General features: G+C 44.9%; 1 protein-coding gene across 1 annotated transcript in view; it reads right to left on the bottom strand.

The window, feature by feature from the left end:
• The window catches only part of UROD (uroporphyrinogen decarboxylase), a 121,899-nt gene that overhangs the window by 79,255 nt on the left and 21,377 nt on the right, over positions 1 to 21,267 (bottom strand). Inside the window, exons 2-3 of the mRNA XM_086952300.1 lie at positions 19,774 to 19,889; positions 14,726 to 14,805 (exon numbers count right to left, since the gene is read on the bottom strand). Of these exons, the coding sequence (XP_086808426.1) occupies positions 14,726 to 14,805; positions 19,774 to 19,889 (196 nt within the window). The remainder of the gene's footprint in view (positions 1 to 14,725; positions 14,806 to 19,773; positions 19,890 to 21,267) is intronic.

Genomic DNA, 21,267 nt, shown 5'->3' with positions numbered 1-21,267 from the left:
GTTTTCGAAAATGGAAAAGAGATTCCCTCATCATGGAATGAAGCTACTGTCACTTTGATACCTAAACCTTGTAAACCGCGTGGCTGTTGTGAGTCACCTTGGCCTATCTCGCTGCTAAACTCGGACTACAAGCTCTTCATGAAAATATTAGCAGATAGATCGAATGGGGCAGTAGGAGTACTCCTCCATGAAGATCAGAATGGCTTTGTGCGGGGCTGAGGTATTAAAGACCTAACCTATAGTCTAATTGGAGCTATAGATATAGAATCCACCTATAAAAAACCACTAGCTGTCATTACAGTCGACACAACCAAAGCTTTTGATCGCATAAACTGGACTTACCTGGACTTACACAAGCCATGTTGTTGATCGGTTTTTAGAAAGCCTTTGACTCAGTGAAGTGGAACTATCTTTACTCCCTGCTCCTTAAAATGACCTTTGGGCCCAGGTATAATAATAGTTTCAAATGGTTTCATACAGCTCCAACCTCAAGGATTAAGATAGGACTCACTTTTGTTGCATTAGTATCCCAAACAGAGTGGCACTTAACAGGGTTGCCCGCTGTTCCCTCATCTTTCTTGCGCTCGCCATAGAGCTGCTTGTAGAATGGCTTAGGATAGACACACAGATAAAAGGATTTGAAAAAAGGCACCAGGCCTTGCAGACATGGTCAGGTTGTAAGCTGACAACCTCCTAGTCTTCCACAATGAGCAGACGTGGTCTGGTCCTGTTGTTCTTCAGATAAGATAGAACTTTGGCGATTTCCCAGCACTCTGCCTCAACGCACCAATATCATCTATATACCCGACCGATACATTTCACTCTTTAATAACTTGGGCAGGTGACATCCAGGTGTTGAGGGAAAGATTCAAATACATTGGGGTGTGTATCTACAGGAACTCCTATAGAACGTGGGACAGATCCTAGAACTCCCAACTTGTCAGCCTGACCAGGGGTGTTGGGGTGTTGGGTTGTGGTCTGGACTCCATTCCCCCCTCCTGCCCCCCTTTCCTTCATGAGCAGATGAGTGATCTTTAAGATGGTGGTGCTACTGCACCTACTCTACCCACTTAACAACTTTGCATATCCCATCCGTCTTTACTCAGCTCAATGCATTTGTGTGCCGTTTTCTCTAGGATTACCAGAGCCCAAAGACGGACTTGCCAAAATGCCCATTTTATTCTGCCTTTGATGGAGAGGAATCATCTTCCCAGATATGGTCTCCTACTACAAGGCCTCACATTTAGGTGGTTCTTAACGAATAGTGGTTTAACAGGTTTAAAAAGTCGGGATATGCTTCCGAAATATGGGCGATGTGGGGTACTAGGATTTCCCATTTGCTATATGGAGGCTCGACTACCCTCCCTCTCCCCACCATCAAAGTGATGCTCACAATCAAGACCATGACACTCAGAGCCATGGGTTGGGCAAACGTTTGACACATGAAACACCTCTGCAGACTGGGTGTCCCCTTCAACGGGTAGCAGAACTATGAGGATTTAGGCAAAGAAACCCCAGAGGGGGGCGTTCTAACAGGAACTACATACAAATCATGTATCTACTTTCAGGCAAATTATGGGCTACACCATAGCAAATTTTATCACAGGCACACTCTTACACCGTACATCTCTTACCACGACATGCTCCCAGGCAATTCTTCTCTAGGCCTACAACATAGCATACAATGTCACGTATATATAAACTACTAGTGATTAACACACTGGACTCCTTTGCATGGCTGCAAGAGGCCTAGGAACATGATCTGGGTTCACCAACAGATAACGACTGACGGTAGGCACTGGAATCCCCTAGTGAATCTGCCATCGCGATTACACTTTGCGCCGTTCAGTTTAAATACCTATACCAGGTCTACTTTACTAGAGGCTGGCTGTGGACGATGGGAGCTGTGGCCACACCACTGTGTGTGAGCTGCTCTACTCTGTGAGGTGACATCTTTCACACTATTAGGCAAAGTTGCGGTCTCACTGCGTTGTGGACAGGGGTTCTCGCATGGGGGGGGGGGGGGGGGGGGGGGGTTGCATTCTTGAAAGGAATCTCCCTAGAACCCCTAAGTTGCTCTGCTGCACATCACAACTGACATATTATGAGACAGATATAAAAGAGCTATGTTGTTGCTTGATTTATTAGTCACTAAACGGGACATTGCACAAGCATAGAAGGACACATAAAGCCCACTTTTGGAGAGGTAGCAGATGGGTATGGATCATTGATTGAGCCTGGAACAGCCCGTATACAGTGCCAGGGGTTGTCCGTGTTAAAGGCGAATGGATTGCTGGTTGAGAACAGTATACATGATCTGGACTGAGACAGAATTGACTATGTAATGTCAACACTGGACTGGGACTGCGGTAGTGGGCTGGCGCCAATGTAGGTTATTGAGTGGAATGGCTGTGGCATCTATTACTCCAACTGATCACATGCATTTATTTGTAAACCACAGCTTTGTTGTTTTTAAAGTACAAAAGCAAATAAATTGTTTTAAAAAAAAAAAAAAAAACACACACATACCAAAACGCATCCAGTAATTTGTTGCAAAACATTATTAAAATCAGTTTAATGCAAGTCAGTTTAAAACAAACGAGGTAGCTCAGAAGGAGTAGAAATATGCAAATAAGCCATCTTTACAGTAATTACCTATGTAATGCCAAAAATATATATACATGTCTAATGCTGATCTCTGGTCATTAAAAAGAAGAAAAAAAATAGATCAGAAAAACAAAAAGCCAGTCTCATTTTCTTTGTTGAAACTATTCAAACTAAAGCTGCAATGATACACTGTGGCCTACATTTCACCTTCGGTGTAGCATGCATTACGACGTCACTACTCAACTCTAATGGGGAAATTAGAGATGGGCTTTTACAGCGGCAAATAACTTAGACGAAACAGCAGATAGATTTAGCAACTGCATGGAACAAGTTAATCAAGGATGCAGCTTAACTGTCTAAAAGTAAACGGGTATAAAACCGAAGTCATGCCACTTGGGAAAGATCTGAACATCTGGTCACCTAAATGGTGGTCTGATAGCGTAGGCAATTGCCCTTCCCCAGTGGATAAAGTCAGAAACCTGGGTTTTGTATTCAACAATAAATTAATTTTCAACGCTCAGATTAACAAACTGTCCTCTTCTGTGTGGTACATTCTGAAAATGATAAAAAGACTCTTGCCTTTCATTCCCCAAGAATCATGTAAATAACAGCACTGGCAATATCCAGGCTTGATTACGGAAACGCCCTATATGCTGGGATACAAACTCAACACCCGACAAAACTTCAGCGTCTACAAAACGCAGTAGCAAGGATGGTGCTGGACATCCCTAGATCTGAGCCAGTTGCCCACAGATTAAGAACCCTCCACTGGTTGCCTATGTAGAAAAGGATACGGTTCGAGTCAGTTTGCCTAGCATACAAGGCCCTTCATGGGGTAGGTTCCCACTTCTTAAAAACTCAACTGAAACAGTACGAACCTCCAAGGAACATAGGATCAAACGAGGCAAAGTTGATTAAGGTTCCTAAATTCAAGCAATTAAGATGGGGGGGTCGGGAGGAGGGGGGGGGGGGGAAGCTTTCTACTGCAAACAGCTAAAACTTGGAACCAACTACCACTCTCAATAAAAAATAGCTCCTCGCTGCCATTATTCAGGAAGGCCGTAAAACTTGGCTCTTTACATCCTCGTTAGAACCTCATATCACTGGTAGCTCCAGACTTTCTGCATTTAACACAGCGCCATGACGCCCCTGGGCATTCGTGCGCTTTATAAGTTTACAAATCAATCATTGCAGGCTCCCATGTGTAGTATATACAAAGAAGATGCCATCACAAAAACAAGCACTCTTTCAACTCATTAGCAATATACACGTTTCAAAAACTTTATTCGATACATAAAATGAATCATAAAAGTATTGAACATACAATTCATCTTGCCTCACAGTATTAAAAAGAATGCCAATTTGAAGCACATTTATATCAGAATTATTTAAAAAAAAGACATGATGATAACAGTAAAAGAATATACAGAACATGATATTCATTTAAGAAATTTCTATACATGTGGTACTACCCATACTTCTTCCTAATCTTTAGTGAGATTCTAATGAAATTTAACATAGAACAGCAGATTTCTACAGAGGATAGTGAAAACAAATATTCATACCCTTCCTTATAAGTGCGAGGTTGCCTCCCCTTCAAGATTGGTTTGATAAACCAGAGTCTCGGCTCCTTATATAAGGAGCAAAAGAGAACCAGATGTAGGGTACTTTGCCTATCCCTGTTATTACAAGGACAAGGGGGCAGCCTCTCACACCAACCCCCTTGTTTCGGAAATGCAAATAGAAAATGGAGGATCTCCAGTCTAAACCTTGTTAAAAGGAATCGCCATTGCACGTTAAGGGTAAATTTTAAGTAGAACTGTGGTTGGGGTTTACAGGCATGTGCAATACCATTATCAATAACATTATCCATAGACGGCTGGTTCAGTGACTTCAGATACTTTGTCTTTATGTCCATCTTATAATTTCCCTCAATTTTTTCTGGGTTGTAAAAATAAGAACTAAGTCCAATTTTATTCAACATGTTACAGACATAAGACAGCCAGGGAATCTGTTTTGAGTTTTCTAAAGCCATGCAATCCATGATAATATTCTTGGTAAGTTGCAGGTCTTCAGATTGCTAGATTTTGCCCCATAACAGTAAGGGGGACAGGCGGATTGTATCAGAAACACTGACCATACCGATTTCATTGTGGCAGAAAGTGTTTGAAGAACTTTTTGGAACTGATAGGACCCTTTTTATAAAGTTATTTTCCACCACCTGTATCACAGATGGCGTTTCGGTCCCCACACCCCTGCCCCATAGGTGGCTACGGATAAACATTTTGAGGTATAAAGGGTTCTGAGATGCATGATGTGCTTTTGCCCCAGTTTGCTACAAAAGCGAAAAATACCCTCTATCGCCCTTGTCATATTCTGGGCTCGGACCTTCATTACCGGTATCCAACTTAGTTTACTATCAAATAGATTACCTAGGTAGTTGAAGTTTCCCACTTTCCCAATTATGCGATTGTTTACCACGAACTTCCTAATGGTTGACCCCTTTGGGCCACAAGACATTACAAAGGATTTTTCAAAATTTACCTTTAGATCGAGATCAAGCATGAATGTGTTAAAAGCATCTAGACACACTTGCATGCTATTTCCTGTCAATGTCATTAGGACAGTATTGTCTGCATAAGAAAGCATGGGAATGCTTTTACCGTTGATTTTTGGGAAGTCACAGCCCTGATTTAATAGGTACTGTTCTAATCCATTTGTATAAACCAAGAAGAGAAAAGGCGCCAAGATGCATCCTTGACGCACACCTTCGGTTGAAGGTATCGATTTCGTTATTTCTCCTCCAGTGCCAAATCTAATAGATACATTGGTTGCTTCATGTAACCTACGGAGCAGTGTGACTAAAGGTTCCTCAAATCCATATCGCTCATCATCCTCCACAACTTATGCCTGCAAACAGTATCAAAAGCGCTTGTCAAGTCCATGAAGGCTAGATGTACAGGAGATTTTTTGGCCTTCATGTACTTGCCCAAGATAAGTGCCAGATTGAGGCACTGCTCATTTGTCCCCTTTCCACGTCAAAAACCATACTGGGAGTCCACTATAAATCCGGTAGAATCTGCCCAACTTTCTAATCTCGCCAAGATTACCCTACCCAAAATTTTACATGAGGCATCTATTAAAGAGATCGGGCGGTAACAACGTGGATCAGACCTATTACCCTTCTTAAAGATTGGCACTACAGTTGCCTCCTTCCATGTGCCAGGGATACGGCCAACCACTACCGCTTTAAAAACATTCAATAAAATGGGTGCCCACAGACTAACATTGGACTTAAAGAGATCCAGGGGGACAGCATCTGGGCCTGGGGCTTTTAATGATGCTCCTTTCCCTGGTGCTTCCTCAATCTCAATCAATGTAATTGATGAGCTGAGGGTCAAAGCCGAGGGAGATGCCACCAGATCCCCTGTCCCTTCGGTACTTGCCATTGTTGCAATAGAATTGGGATTGAAAATCTTACTAAAATGTTGAACCCATTGATCAGCAGTAACCTGCATAGCAATAGATTCCTTATTATCGCTCTTGAAAAGGGGGCGATTAATAACCTCCCAAAAGAGCCTACTGTCTTAATTCTGCTGCCTTTTCAAGATCGTCCCAAGCCCTGCCTTTTAAGTCCTGCTTTCTTTTTGTAATAGCATCCCTATAAGCCTTTCTGCTAATCCTTACAAGCTCTTTGTTTCTTGGCTTTTGACACAGAGCTAATTTTAATGATCGATGTGTAGCAGAACACACAGAGTCAAACCATCTAAAAGCCTTTAGGCCTCCCTTCCCTTTGGGTTTTTTTTAAGCACTGTCCTACTTGGCCACACAACTTCTCAAAACGTTCAATGACCTGATGGGGGTCCGATCCCGGTGCTAAACATGATTCTATTTCCGATTTACAATTTACAACAATATCTTCCTCCAGTTCAGCCACATTTACCTTCCCCCATTTCATGGTGTCACCTTGGTTTTTGTTATACTTAATCGGCTGTTCCCAAGTCCTTGGTGATTCTTTTGTTGGCACCCACAATGACAATATTAAAGGATTATGATCACTAGCGGGATTCGCCACCACCTCCAACTTGTCCACATACTTAAGAAAACTGCTCGATACCAAAACAAAATCAATTGTACTCATCTCCCCCCTCAAACCCTGAAAAGTTGGTATATACAGAGTGACTGGGGGAGACCAGGGGTCTACTACACGCAGATCATTTATGATGATAATATTGTTCAAGGCATCCCCCTGAGGTGTATGTCTAAAATGGTTTAGGGGCTGGGCATTCAAATCATCTAGACCACAGACATTCGATCCTCCAAAGCTGCACAACGTACAGTTAAAGTCACCGACCCAAATAAGAGGCGAAGAAGGGTACCTACTACGAACTTTACCCAGAGCATCCTCCAAGCCTTGAATTATTGAGATATCATGTCCATTAAAGATGTTATAGTACCAATTAATTAGTAACACTGATTTAGGAAAAAGATGTTCCAATAACAGCACTTGGTACCAATTTGTCTCTACCAGTATCAAGGTTTTAAGCTCCTGTAGTTTTGTTGATAACGCTGTCATTATTCCACCTTTAGCCCTCCCCGATGTGGATGGGACGGCCGAAACAGCAAGTGATTGAAAGCCCTCGATATCACAGGTGGTCCTAGACCACGTCTCCTGTAAACACAGGATTCCATGAGCTTCCACAAAATCTAACCATATCTCATCTTCTAGTTTGTTTTGTAGTCCGGAAATGTTCCAAGATAGTAGAGATAGTAATGACGGTAGTGAAGACCCTTGAGTTCCATGATTACTTCCCAAGGCATCTCTTACGACGGAGGTGTTTTGGTCGGGCAATGATAGCCTATTCCTCTCATGGCCCGTAGAGATAATACCCACCGGCATAACAGCAGACCCTGGCTGCAGATGTCCAGCATTCACATTATCACACTCAGGAGTTACCTGCACTAAATCATCATTAATGCGTGTCCCTAGTTCTTCATTCTTTCCCCCATTCAGAGTGGAAGGTACAGTGTCTTTGATCCCGGGTGGTAGTCAGTCTACCTCATCCAAATTCATTAAAGGGTCAAAGCGATTCCTCAATGGGATATTGTTGTAGTTGTTATCTGGAAACCAACCAGGATAATCTGTGCCCCTAAACCTTGGTCTTCGTGGGTTATAAGGGACTTGTGTAAAATTACCCATACTTGGTGGTCCCATAAAGCGAACTGTCTCATGCCAAGGGGTACAAAAGTGTTGCGGGCCTTGATTCATATTCAGGTTATGTGTCCAACCCGTTTGCTGTCTACCATTTGTGCTATAACCTCGATGGTAGGGATTTTGGTCAGGGATAGTCTGATAGAGGTTGGGATAGAAATATTCAAGACCCACACACTGAATATCCCCCATCCTCCCAAACCTAGCCTTGCTGCAAATAATATCCTTAACCCAGTTGTCTCTAAAGTTTATCAGGATGCAATCACCCTCCAGGTCTTTTTTACTTGGTCCAACCCAGGGAACTTAAGATTTTTGTGACAGTATCCTCAGTTAATGGCCTATTTGTATTTAGCCAGAATTTTGTTTTATTTAAGAGGTCCTCGTTTTTCTCATATTTATTCTCTGGGATTAATGGGACACCTGTCAGGATTGCCATGTAAGGGGCAGACTCCGGGGGTATATTCACATAGATCTGTCTACCTTGTAATGGGGTTTTACTAGGGGCCTGGGGTTTACTCGACGGAGTTTCTTTCCCTTCGGTGTTAATCGGGGTAGGGGCAGATGTATTAACCGGTGTGGTTACCACCAGCGAGTTACTTGGCTTAGGGCCCAATGTATTCCCCTGCTTGATTTTATTTAAAGGCGCTGATGCTGCACATGAGGTGTTACAAGGGGAGATACCACTAGAATCTGCAGGTGTTACAGATTTAGATTGATGTATCAGGTTGGTCTTCGGGGCCTTTTTCCCTAAACTGGTATTTTTTTATATTAGTCTCACCAACAGTAGTAACTGGTTGTTTTTTATTTCCTACCAGACTCTCCAATAGGGCGGTGTTCTTAGATGTTAAAAACTCCAATTGATCTAGTTTTGAGTTTATAATTTGAGTTTTCTCCATCAAGGGATTCAATAGACTCTTTATAAGTTTCTCAAAACTGGCCATGAGATCTTTATCTTCCTTATAAGGAGGTTTTTTCCCTGAATGCGAAAAGTTCTTTTCAATGTTTGAGAGTTGAGATCCTATCTGTAATAATCTATCCTCAAAGGGATTTAAAAGCTTTTTGAGCGTCTCCCATACTACAGTCAGGAATTCAACATCTTCCCCATTTATGACACAGAGTGGGCCCTCATTGTTTTCCTTCACTATTATCAGTTTATCCTTATCTTGAATTACCGCCAGTGAGTCTACATCAACCTCTGGTATCAAGTCAGAAGGTTGTGTATTGATCGCTGTCGACGGAGAGGGCAACTTAGTGGATAATTGGGACTTAGCAACCTTAACTTTTTTCCTGGCGTATGATGTTTGTTTACCACGCTTCCTTTTAGTGTATGGCCCTTGCTGCTTGATATCAGAAGTTCCCCCAATCTGCTCTGTGGATGTTATTTTTAAACCCAACACCGGCACACCTTTTTTACACTCCTTCGTTTCCCCTATTAACCCAGCCATAGGCGTTTTTAAAGAGTTAGGGGATAATGATGGTGATGATAAGTTCTCCTTTGGTGTGGGTATAGTGGGAACAGTTGGCTGGTGAATATCTGCCATTGTTTCAACCAGATTAAGAGGCTTGCCAGTGGAACGGTCAGGGGTTTTCGAAAAGGCAATGGCACCTAAAGAAGATTTTTTGGCCGCAGCTAACTCCTGTGACAGCCTCCTTGCAGCGTCCAGTTCGGATGAAACTCGACGTTGCATTTTAGCAATCTCAGTATCTATGGCTGAATGAGTTTTGGTAATGAAATCATCTAGGGCTCCATTTTTCAATTTAGATTTTGCAGCCCTCTCTTTGTACTCACGTGATGACATGATATCTGATGACAACGATAGAGCCCGTAAATTGAGACCTAGAGGGCTGGCCCAGTCCACTCAGTCCTCGAACGGCCTCAAACGGCCCGCTCTTTGCCCGGTCTTCGCCCCGGTCGCTCCCGCGCAGCGGGTGCCCCACCCTGTGGAAATAGGGGAGGGCAGGGGGCGGTGCCGGCAGGGAGAGCGCCACAGGTGATGCACGCAGGGACTCCTGGTCACTGGAGTCCCTGCCAGGCAGCTCGCAGCCCTGCCGGTGTCCGAGGCTTGATGGCGATTTCAAAGGCAGACTCCCCCTCTCCTCCTACTCTGAGAGAGTCACGCTACGCAGCGGGACCCGCGCAGCGGGTCCGGCAAGGCGTTAGCAGGCAGCAGCAAAACACGAGGCTCCAAAACGCTGGTGAGTCCGTGAAGGTATCCCACAAGGCAAGGGAAACGCTGATTTTTAACCCACTTCACAGGGGCGGTGCCGGCAGGGAGAGCGCCACAGGTGATGCTCGCAGGTACTCCTGGTCACTGGAGTCCCTGCTAGGCAGCTCGCAGCCCTGCCGGTGTCCGAGGCTTGATGGCGATTTCAAAGGCAGACTCCCCCTCTCCTCCTACTCTGAGAGAGTCACGCTACGCAGCGGGACCCGCGCAGCGGGTCCGGCAAGGCGTTAGCAGGCAGCAGCAAAACACGAGGCTCCAAAACGCTGGCGAGTCCGTGAAGGTATCCCACAAGGCAAGGGAAACGCTGATTTTTAACCCACTTCACAGGGGCGGTGCCGGCAGGGAGAGCGCCACAGGTGATGCACGCAGGGACTCCTGGTCACTGGAGTCCCTGCTAGGCAGCTCGCAGCCCTGCCGGTGTCCGAGGCTTGATGGCGATTTCAACGGCAGACTCCCCCTCTCCTCCTACTCTGAGAGAGTCACGCTACTCAGCGGGACCCGCGCAGCGGGTCCGGCAAGGCGTTAGCAGGCAGCAGCAAAACACGAGGCTCCAAAACGCTGGTGAGTCCGTGAAGGTAGCAATATACACATTGTATGTCAAAATTATCAGCTATATCACAAATTAATACAAAGTAATTGGGACAGCTGGATGAAGTCACACACTCTGTGTATTCAGAGTGTAACGGGGTCCATACTAACTGTGGGCAATGAATATGAAAGTCGTGGAGATTTGCTAACTACGCATTTCATTGAAAACATGGATTTCATGCAATAATTCCAACTACGTTACGTAGCGAAGCTAGCTACTGCACCCACAACACTTTGATAAAAGAACTTTACCTTTACATGCAAAAAACGCATATAACCAATTCACAAAAGTGAACTTTGAAAAACACCTGGCAATGAGAGAGGTGAAGATTTTGGGGTCACCCCTAACCTAGGGTGAGGGCAAGCAGATGCCTTGAACACAAAGAGCATATGAACGATTCGGTGGTGGTCCCATCCTCCTAGGACCACCCCATGCTAAGTTATGGGAAAAAATACAATGCCAACCAAAGGCCCAGCAAAGCATTATGGGGCGAGATTCTAGAGTTTAGTGAATATTATAGTATTAGCTCTCAGCTGAGCCTCAGAGCCTGCCGCTTGAGGAATGTTTTGATATTGGATACTAGAATATTCACTGCACTCTAGAATATCGTCCCATAATGCTTTGCGGGGCCTTTGGTTGGGATTGTATTTTTGCCCATAACTGTTCTGGGGGTGGTCCTGGGAGGATGGAACCACCACCACCGAATCATTTCAGCATGGTGTGCTCTTTGTGTTCAAGCCATCTGCTTGGTCCTCTCCCTAGATTAGGGAGGACCCCAAAATCATCACCTCACTGCTTGCTATATTTTAATTTACACTTTAGTGAGATGACTATATGCATTTTACTTTATTTTTTTTTTTTTTTTTTTTTTTTTGGGAAGACCTTTATTGATAGAAAATCGCAGACACAACTCAGCAAAGAGCCCTAGGGCTCACAGATACAGTACATTGCAACATAGTAAAGCACAAAGGATCAGTTACAGAAATACTGAGGTCTAATTTTTAAAAGTTTTTTCTGAAGGATAGACAGGAGCAGGACATCGCAGTACAACAAGTTGGTTCCGGCCTCGTACGATCAGGATAGACAAATACACAATGTAATAAAATGCCAGAAACGCTGCGTACCACCCAGAAGATAAACGTCTAAACCCAGAAAAGAAAGAAAAAGAAAAAGAATAGAAGGCCCTTAGAACCAAAAAAATAAAAACAAACCCCCCCCCCATCCTGCACCCCTGCAGCTGGCTACGGCCTACCCCCGCACCCCCTAGCAGTGTTCCTGTCGCCCAATAAAAGGAGTCCCGAAATATAGAGAGTAAGAAAAGGGTCCTAATCTAAAACTCTCAGTAAATAAAGAAAGGTGGGGAGGAGCCCACCACCCGTCCCCCGGCTCCACCCTCCCATAAGGCCAGTAACAGCACAAAGTATGATGTCCGGTGATGGTAAGCATTACAATCAAAAGAAATTGGAAGCACAAAAGTAGCACACAGCGCAGTGAAAGGTAGCAACACACAACCCACATATCCAGGGTGGCAACAAGGAAACCGCTAAACCATGAGCACAAGCGCACACCCCTGACCCATTCTCTCTTCTCCACCACTGCGAACTATGGAAATCCAAAGGGAAGCCGTCCCTCGACTGCACCCTCCCGCAAATACAATATGAACACAAGGTAGGTAGTCCGGTGACACGCAACAGATCGTAGCAAAACAGTGTAGAGCACGAAGTCAACACACCGCACCATCAGAGATAACAGCACGCCACCCATCTGCCACGGTCAATAACGAGGAATCTGCCAGTTCGTAGGAAGAAGCGTTTATCCCTGTCCCGTTTTCTCCTTACCGCCGCTGCACACCAATGCAACCGAGGAAGACGTGTTCGGTAGTCCAAAAGTGTCACTGCGGTATAAACACCCAGACGTGTCAAGCACAAGTAAATTCAGTGATCCCAGGGAGGGTACAAAGTACACCATCTTCGCTTTGTGGAACATAACCGGGTCAGGGAAGAAGATCTCAATGTCTAGCTCCTTCTGGGGCGGATCTCGGGGAACAGCGAGCACAACGCAGGGAGAAAACTCCCGGCGCGATAAAAACCCTGGAGGCCCACGTCGTCTCGGGAGATCACCATCCGCAGCAGGAATCATTACGAGGCTCGGGATCCCAAAGCCGCCACTGTCGCATAAGGCAGCCATCTTGTCACAGGCAGTCGTGGAGCGACGCTGCGACCCAGCGAGTCAGCCATTTTCACGTTACCCGATACACTCAGCATGTCGTCCATCTTGTTGACCAGGGTGCAAACAGAGTGTACCATATCGTGGTGAAGGGAAAGAACAGCAGCCAGTAAAGCACCATAGCCCTGAGCATTATCACGTACCCTTCCAGACATGTCTCCCCGCTCAACACGTCCGTGAACACAAGTTGTACCCGACTCCTCAAGATGCATTATGTTGTGCCTTTCACAGTATCAGGCAGAGACACTCCAAATCGGATCGGGCTGCGCACCATAGGGCATCAGGTTTCCGCGTCGCGGGGAACGGCTGACAGAGCCAGGATGTGGCCATAAGCATAGTCCACCCAAGACATCGTCCTGTTAGATGTCAAATGCTCGGTAAATTCAGGAGCTCCCCGCCGTTAGCGGGAAAGTGCGCGGGCAGAACTTTGGCAAGCAACAGTCCGGGTTCCTACGGTCGCATAATTTCCGCAAACAGGTCGCCAGGCTTGCTTGCGTCAGTGATGCAGTGGGGCATAGGTTGCAAGTTCGGCTGCCCCTCGGTAAAGTCCCGACCGATACCCCTTGGTCGCCAAAGCCCGATGTTGTGAGCCTGGCGGCCGGCCTCGATGTCCACTCGAGGTCCCGGTCTCAGCGCTGCTGCGGGCCGCCAGCTGCGCTCGAGCGTTTCTCCCACTTGGAGGGAAGCGAAAGCCCCAGGATTTCGCAGCAGGTCGTCGGAGCACATCCGCTGTCACAATCTGCCGCTTCGGTGCAGGATCTCCGGCAGGATAGTCTCAGAGGAGGAGATGGTCCTCGGAGCCGAGGGACTACACGTCCGACCTGGACGCCATCTTGGCTCCTCCCCCTGACTATATGCATTTTAGCATGCAAAGATAGAATTAAGTATTGTTTAACTAAAGGCACTGCTTGCCATATTTTCATTTCTGTGAGATGACTATATGCATTTTAGCCTGTAAAGATAGTTTTTTTGTTGTTTTACTAAAGGTATGTGAGCATTCCGTGTTATTAATACGCATAACACTGAGCTCATGCACAAACTCGAGTACGCTACTGCTCCCACAACCCTTTGATAAAACAACTTTAAATGCTTAAAAGCATGTAATCAAGTGAGCTTTGCAAAATATCAGGCAATGAGAGAGGTGATGATTTTGGGGTCCCCCCCCCAAACCTAGGGGAAGGGCAAGCAGATGCCTTAAACACAAAGAGCATATCATGCCAAACGGTTCGGTGGTGGTCCCATCCTCAAAGCACCACCCCAATCAAAGTTATGGGCAGAAATACAATGCCAATCATAAATCCAGCAAAGCATTATGGGGCGAGATTCTAGAGTTTAGTGAATATTATAGTATTAGCTCTCAGCAGAGCCTGGAGAGCCTGCACCTTGAGGAATGTTTTGATATTGGATACTATTATATTCACTCTACTCTAGAATCTCATCCCATAATGCTTTGCAGGGCCTTTGGTTGGGATTGTATTGTTGTCCATAACTGAGCTTGGGGTGGTCCTAGGAGGATGGGAACGCCACCAATCATTAAGCATGATGTGCTCTTTGTGTTCAAGGCATCTGCTTGGTTCTCTCCCTAGGGTAGTGAGGACACCATAATCATCACACCTCTCACTGCTTGCTGTATTTTTCTTTACACTTCTGTGAGAGGACTATATTCATTTTTGCATGAAATGATAGAGTTATTTGTTGTTTTATCAAGGATATGTGAGGTTTCAGTTTTATTAATGGGGATGAGACAGAACGGAGTTGCGGAGCAGAGTTCACAGAGTTTTTGTTCAACTTCACAGAATTCCATGTAGTGGTACTCCGCCAACTACAACTACACCCACCCTAGTCCATACCAAGCCCCGCTCATACCTGCAAGGTCAGTTCGCAGCACTTTGCAGGTGTTCGGCAAGTGGTGAAGAAGTCCTGTTCGGCCCTTAACTCTCGAAATTCTGTGGAATACAGACGCGAAGTAAAACATTCAGAAAGGAGGCACACAAACTCAAAAGCAGATGGAAATGCAGGAAACTCTGAACAGAATTTTAAAAAAACGATTGTATCTGATCCACCTTAAAAACAGTACAGAGGTCTATTTCAAGGTACTTAACTTGTCTGCGACAATGTCAGAATGTAAAAGTACATGCTCGCCATTTACTTCCCACACAACTAGAAACTGGAACAAACGTGCTAGCCATTTGGTTCACTGCAGCAGCCTGTGGAGCAGTTTCTTAAGCACCAATGAGAAAACACATTTTCTATTCACTATTGTGCCTCAAACACAAGTGAACTGCCAGTCACCCATAAATGTTGCATGTGTGTGCCATGCCCTGGGCTATCATGCAACATGTGGAAGGCAGAAAATAAAAAAAAATAAAACACAACACTAAAAGTTCTGCTCTTCAGTCGAATTTGGCAAAAATATACCTGTTGCTGTGGTTTACGGATGGGCTCTGAGGGTTTTTTTTTTATTTAATTTTTTCTTTATAACAATACAGAACCACCATTACTAGCCACAGTACAAAGTGACATATTCATCAATGCACATTACACAGTCTCACACTTGAGCAGTTTATACCTAGACCAGGGAACACGCGCTACGTCCTCCAGAAGAAGCATTGGCCACTTACCCTAAGCAGCGTACCAGCTGTCCAGTCTAGTCTATATTTCATTTTAACTACTTTGCTTCGTCTTGTGAGTGTGATGACATGGGCTGGTAAGATTCGCCCAACTTGACAATATTGGGATCACATATATTGTGAGTAGGCGCTAGTGTAATGGGCCCCAAATGTCTCTAGGTACACTTGCTGCCGGTGTAGTGGAGTCGTATTTTTCAAGTTGCTCATTTTGATATGATAAATCACACAGCCACGTTGAAATAGTAGAATATCAGTTACTGCCACACACATGCACACGCAACAAGCCATTTTGCTAGCAACAATGCAAACAATGTATATTTTCCAGACAGCCCTATAGATGGTATTAGTGCACCCAAATGGTGCCATTTTTGGGGTCGGATCCATGCTAATGTCTGTCATACCTGATAGAATTCAGAATACTTTATACCAGTAGTCCTCTGCGCACCTCAGGCAGCGGGGATGCACCCGTAGTGTCCAATTGTGGAGCTTAATGGGGCTGTGATAGCTGCGGTGCAAGAACTTAAAGTGTAAGAGCGGCACGCGGCGTTTGGTGTTAGGGCTCTCAGATGTCGGCAACCGTAAATGTCCACTCCTTGTCTGACAATAGTGTGCCCAGGTCTACCTCCAGCTTCGCTCTCGGCATGGGTTTCAAAACAGCGGCTTCCTTCCTCTTGCATGGTCAGGTATAGTCTGGCTGCCAGATGTCTACCAGTCTGTGCAGAGAGGAGTGCCATCAAATGTTTTAGATGCATGGGTTCTTGCAGGAATATAGGGTATGTCGCTTTGCACAATGCCCATATTCCATAACAATGGAACGTGATGAGTACAGTAGTGTTCGGTTCGTTTATGACCAGTGCAACTGGTATAAAGTTAGAGGTTGGTAACAGGTCACCGACACACGAAAAGGAAATGAATGCAACAAGGAAGCCAACTAATGATAAGCAATTGGTTTATCCAAAGTCTATTGTAAGTGCTGGTATTTAACAACAGAAAAGCTAAATGCTGCGTGTAGGCAAGACTTAACAAGCATATGCAATAGGTCTCACATTAGTGATAGTTTGAGGTTGCAAATAATAATGCAACGCCAATAGCTCATACTTTCAGTAATGCGAGACCTAGTGCATTGCAACTGATTGCATAGTGAGCCAGGAACCAGCATTGTATGTCTCAGTGCAGTACTGAAAGCTGCTCCCAAAGCTCCCTAGTGAGCAAGGCACCAGCACTGCATGTCTAGGTGCAGTACCGCAAGCTGTTCCTAGAGGTCCCTAGTGAGCATCATTAACTTTGAAGATCTATTAAAACCCAATCTAACCATTATGCATTGCAAGCAAGACAGTACCACCATATACATTCAAATAGCTATGTCCATATATATAAATTAGTAGCTTTGAAACGTGACAAAAGAATGAAAATATTTATTCTGGATTAGGTTGTACCCTATGTGGATCTGATGAAGGGAAATTTATAGATGGTCTAATATAAATGTGAGATGTGTAGGTGCAGTACAGCAAGCTGCGCCTAGAGGTCCCTAGTGAGCATCATAAACTCTGAAGAAATGGAAATCCACCCTACCCATAATGCATTGCATCCTGAGGGGAATCTTTGTGTGCTACTGCATGAGGAACACCCTGAGGACTGAAGGCTTTCTGATGGCACACTTCTTCCTGTTGCCAACATGGAGCTGCCTCAGATGGGCAGAGTGGGTGAGTGCTATCCCGTACAACTGGGAGACCCTGTGGTTCTACAAAGAAGTTGAGAAGTTTTTGAAGGAGTGCAGGTTGGAGGCTGCTGCCCCGCCACATGGACCCTGAAGCTTGTCCAATGCCAGATACGAGCAAAGGACATCAGAGAACAGATCAGCGCACACCCGCCACAGTGGACCACGTGTGGGAAATGTTGCATCCAATCGCCTGACGAACCAGCACAAAGACATCGCCTGGATGGCCATCCAAAGAGGACTTCCCGTGAGAGCCTTCATGAACGCAAGAGGACTCAACCAATTCAGGCCATGCCACCAGAGAGGGTGCACTGTGGACGAGATGACATACCATCTCTTCTGGGAGTGCACGTACTCACAGGACCTGCTGAAGGTCCTAGGCACAGAGCTTAGGGCCTGGATACCTACTTCATGCATCACAGCGGGCTCTGTGATGTGTGGTTTGTTCCCAGGGACACATGCCCTAGGTGACCTATAGGGCTGCTGGAGGCTCCTGTGCTGTTTTAAAGATGTTCTTCTGTTTTCCAGAAACCGTCTGGTAGTAGGGAAGGAGACATCGACCCTGGTGAGCCGTAAGATGATCCACAGCCTCCTGCGTGACTACGCTGCACTGGACGGATCAGATGAAGACGACAACGACGAAACCGGAGGACCCAAAGGGGTCCCCTTGCATCCTTGAACGGGGGGGCATGGAGGGGCCACAAACCTGTTTTTGTCCTTTTCTCTTTAACCCTGGAACCAGTTGAAGACAGGTGAGAGGAGAAGGTGGATGAAGACAGGTGGAGTAAATGTAGTTATTCACTGTATGTAATTGACTAACGTGACCTTTTACCTTCAAAAGGTAAAAGGTCAATGGGATAGCTTGTGCACTTGTTGCAAATTTTGTTACCAACGACTGACGAATAAATAGGGTGTTGTGGAAGGTGACGAAGGATGTATCTGAACCAGAAACTACGCCCTGACAAGAGAAAAAAAAATCCACCCTACCCATAATGCATTGCATACAAGACAGTACCACAGTACATGCAATATATACAATTAGTAGCTTTGAAAAATGACAAAAGAATATTAGTTCCGGATGAGGTTGTACTCTATGTGGAGGTGCAGTACTGCAAGCTGCGACTAGAGGTCCGTAGTGAGCATCAAACTTATGGTCACATGGGGTACTCCCATAATACATTCCGTTATTGCATGCAAGACAGTACCACAAGTACATTCAAATAGCTATGTCCATATATACAATTAATAGCTTTGAAATGTGACAAAACAATTATTATATTAATTCCGATTAGGTTGTAATCTGCGTGGAGCTGATGAAGGGAAATTTATAGACGGTCTAATATAAATGTGAGATGTGTAGGTGCAGTACTGTAAGCTGCGCCTAAAGGTCCCTAGTGAGCATCATAAACTTTGAAGATATGGTAAATCCACCCTACCCATAATGCATTGTATGGATGACAGTACCACAGTACATTCAATGTACACAATTGGTAGCTTTCAAATGTGACAAAAGAATTATTACATTAAAACCGGATTAGGTTGTAATCTATGTGGAGCCGATGAAGGGAAATTAATAAAAGGTCTAATATAAATGCGAGATGTGCTAGCGAGTAAAGTAACCACTGCCAACCTTGTTTAGGACCAAGTGAGTGTCCTGTCTGAATTCCTTTAAGAAAATAGCACCTTGAGGCTGTAATTCAAACCTAGGGCGTAACAACACATGTAATAGGGGGTTTCCTCATAGGATGTTACAAAAAGGAGCCAGGGCGGTACTAAGGAGGTACTACAAAGCCTAATGACCAATGAGAAGCCATAATTTACAAAGGACAGGAGCCAATTAAATCGATGGGCGGGAAGTAGGCGGAGCTTTATGCACATATCCTGAATACAGCATGCCTTGGAGGGACACTTGGCCAAACAGAATGCCACAGACCCCTGCCACCCTGGACATTGCTGTGTGCCCCCCAGGAATGGATTAAGAACCAGGCCTAGCAAGACTTCCAAGCATCATTTTCTACGTGTCTATGTGCAATCATGCTTTTGAATGAGTAGTAACTATTGAACATTTGCAACCCTACATATTAGGACGACAAAACACCAACTCTTTACACCTTTGGTAAAAGTGAAAGGTGTAACGTGGAAATATAACATGGACATTTTAGGCAAATCCTTTCACACACTTCATTCGTTCATGCATGTAAGCATATGCATATTTATTGGCTTATATTTTCAAATGCTTAGGGACATCCCCATCCAACATTTAACTGGAGCTTTCATCAACCTGACCCTACAGTCTGAAAAGTAAGTCTCAAAAACACAACAGGTGATGAACACAAGCCCCCATCTAACATAACCAGCCACCAGACATGCTGGAAAATAGGATTTGAAAACACTTTTTTTCGAAAGTTACTTTGTCTTATATTAGGAACATACAAATAATCTGCATCTTGTAAATTATCTTGAATCAAGACCCCCTGCTTAGCACCCACAGGTCAGATCTTCGTTGTTCGCCAGGCTGGGCTATACACACACTGCATAGATACGCTACAGACACAGCACTACAGTACCTGGCAGGTAGCGGCCAGCTTGTCTCATACACCACACAGGGACATGGGTGGTCGCTTCGCCTCTTGCAGCACGGAGGAAGGTGTCATTCTTCAGCTCAGGAAAGTCTGTGGGGTTACTAAGACAAAGAGAAAATGATTTAGAGCAGCAAAAGTTGGGGGCACAACCAACTGGCTAGGGGTGTTGTGGCTCTTATTCTTTTATACAAGGCTAACGTTGTGTTGCATTATTAAGGCAATTCTTCACTGACAACCATGTATAAAAATAAAAAACGGTTACAAGAAAGAATTGTAAAAATACAACAGTCCTGGAGCAAATAGAAAATAAGGTGGAATGGGGCTTGAGTGGTAAGTGAAAATGGAGAGCTATTTGCTGGGTTTTTCTGGCGTGTGCTGCAGTTCGGGCAGTGTTTGGGCTGGAATTGGATAGGGGTCAGCAGGAGAGGGCTACATAGGTTAATAGGTGATGGTCAAGGTGTTAGGCTAGTCTTTGTGGTAAATGAGACACGTTGACTAACAAGAGAGTAGGGGCTTTTTTTTCTAGTCCTTGGTTGTTGAATGGGAAAGGTAAGCTACGCAGCATGGCTATTGAGCACAGCAAAGTGATAGTGGAAACACTGCTAGCTCTTAGAAACACCGATATTTGTATTTGTATTTGTATGTCGATTTGTAGAGCGCGATTGCTGCCCGGGGGCGTCCAAGCGCTAAGAAACCAGCAGAACAAGAGGAGGTAGCCAGGGCGTTATTGGGCAGCATTGAAGAGGAATGTTTTTAGCTGTTTCCTGAATGAGGTAAGATTGGGATTGTTCCTTAGGTGGAGGGGTATGGTGTTCCATAGCTTGGAGGCGTTGTAGGTGAAAGTCCTACCGCCAGTTCTGGATTTTTTTATTTTGGGAATTGTGGCCGTGAAGGTCTGGTTGGATCGCAGATGCCTAGTGGGAAGGTAGTGTGACACTAGGTTGCGAGTGAATAGAGGGCCCTTTTTCCAGAACGCCTGGTGCGCAATGCATAAGGCTTTAAATTGTATTCTTTGGGGAATGGGTAGCCAATGCAGTTTTTTCAGTCCATTTTTGACTGATTGACGTCGAGGGATCTGAAGCAAAGTGCGCGCGGCACAGTTCTGCACCGTCTGTAGTCTCCGTATCGTGTACTCTGGGGCGATAGAAAAGACTTGCTGATCCCTGGGGTACATGAACAAGCATGGAGTCCAATTTGAGTGTTGTCATTAATGGAATTAAAGTGCTCGACTGCTAACAATAGTTTCTGCCTGGACCCTTTCATTAAAAGGAAAATGTCATTAATATACCTCACGAACATCATGAGATTACTTTTCCACTTATCATTTGTTAGAATGTGATCCACTTCAAACTTGTGCATAAAGAGATTCACATAATAAGGTGCTGCACAATTGCCCATGGAAGTGCATGTGCGTGGCAAAAAATACTCGTTTTCCCTGCGAAAATAGATGTGAGAGTGTAGTAATTCGAGTAATGAATT

Source organism: Lissotriton vulgaris, chromosome 1_1 (assembly GCF_964263255.1).
Source record: "Lissotriton vulgaris chromosome 1_1, aLisVul1.2, whole genome shotgun sequence".
In the NCBI taxonomy this organism is placed as follows: Eukaryota; Metazoa; Chordata; class Amphibia; order Caudata; family Salamandridae; genus Lissotriton; species Lissotriton vulgaris.
This window is presented reverse-complemented; position numbering and strand designations above follow the sequence as displayed.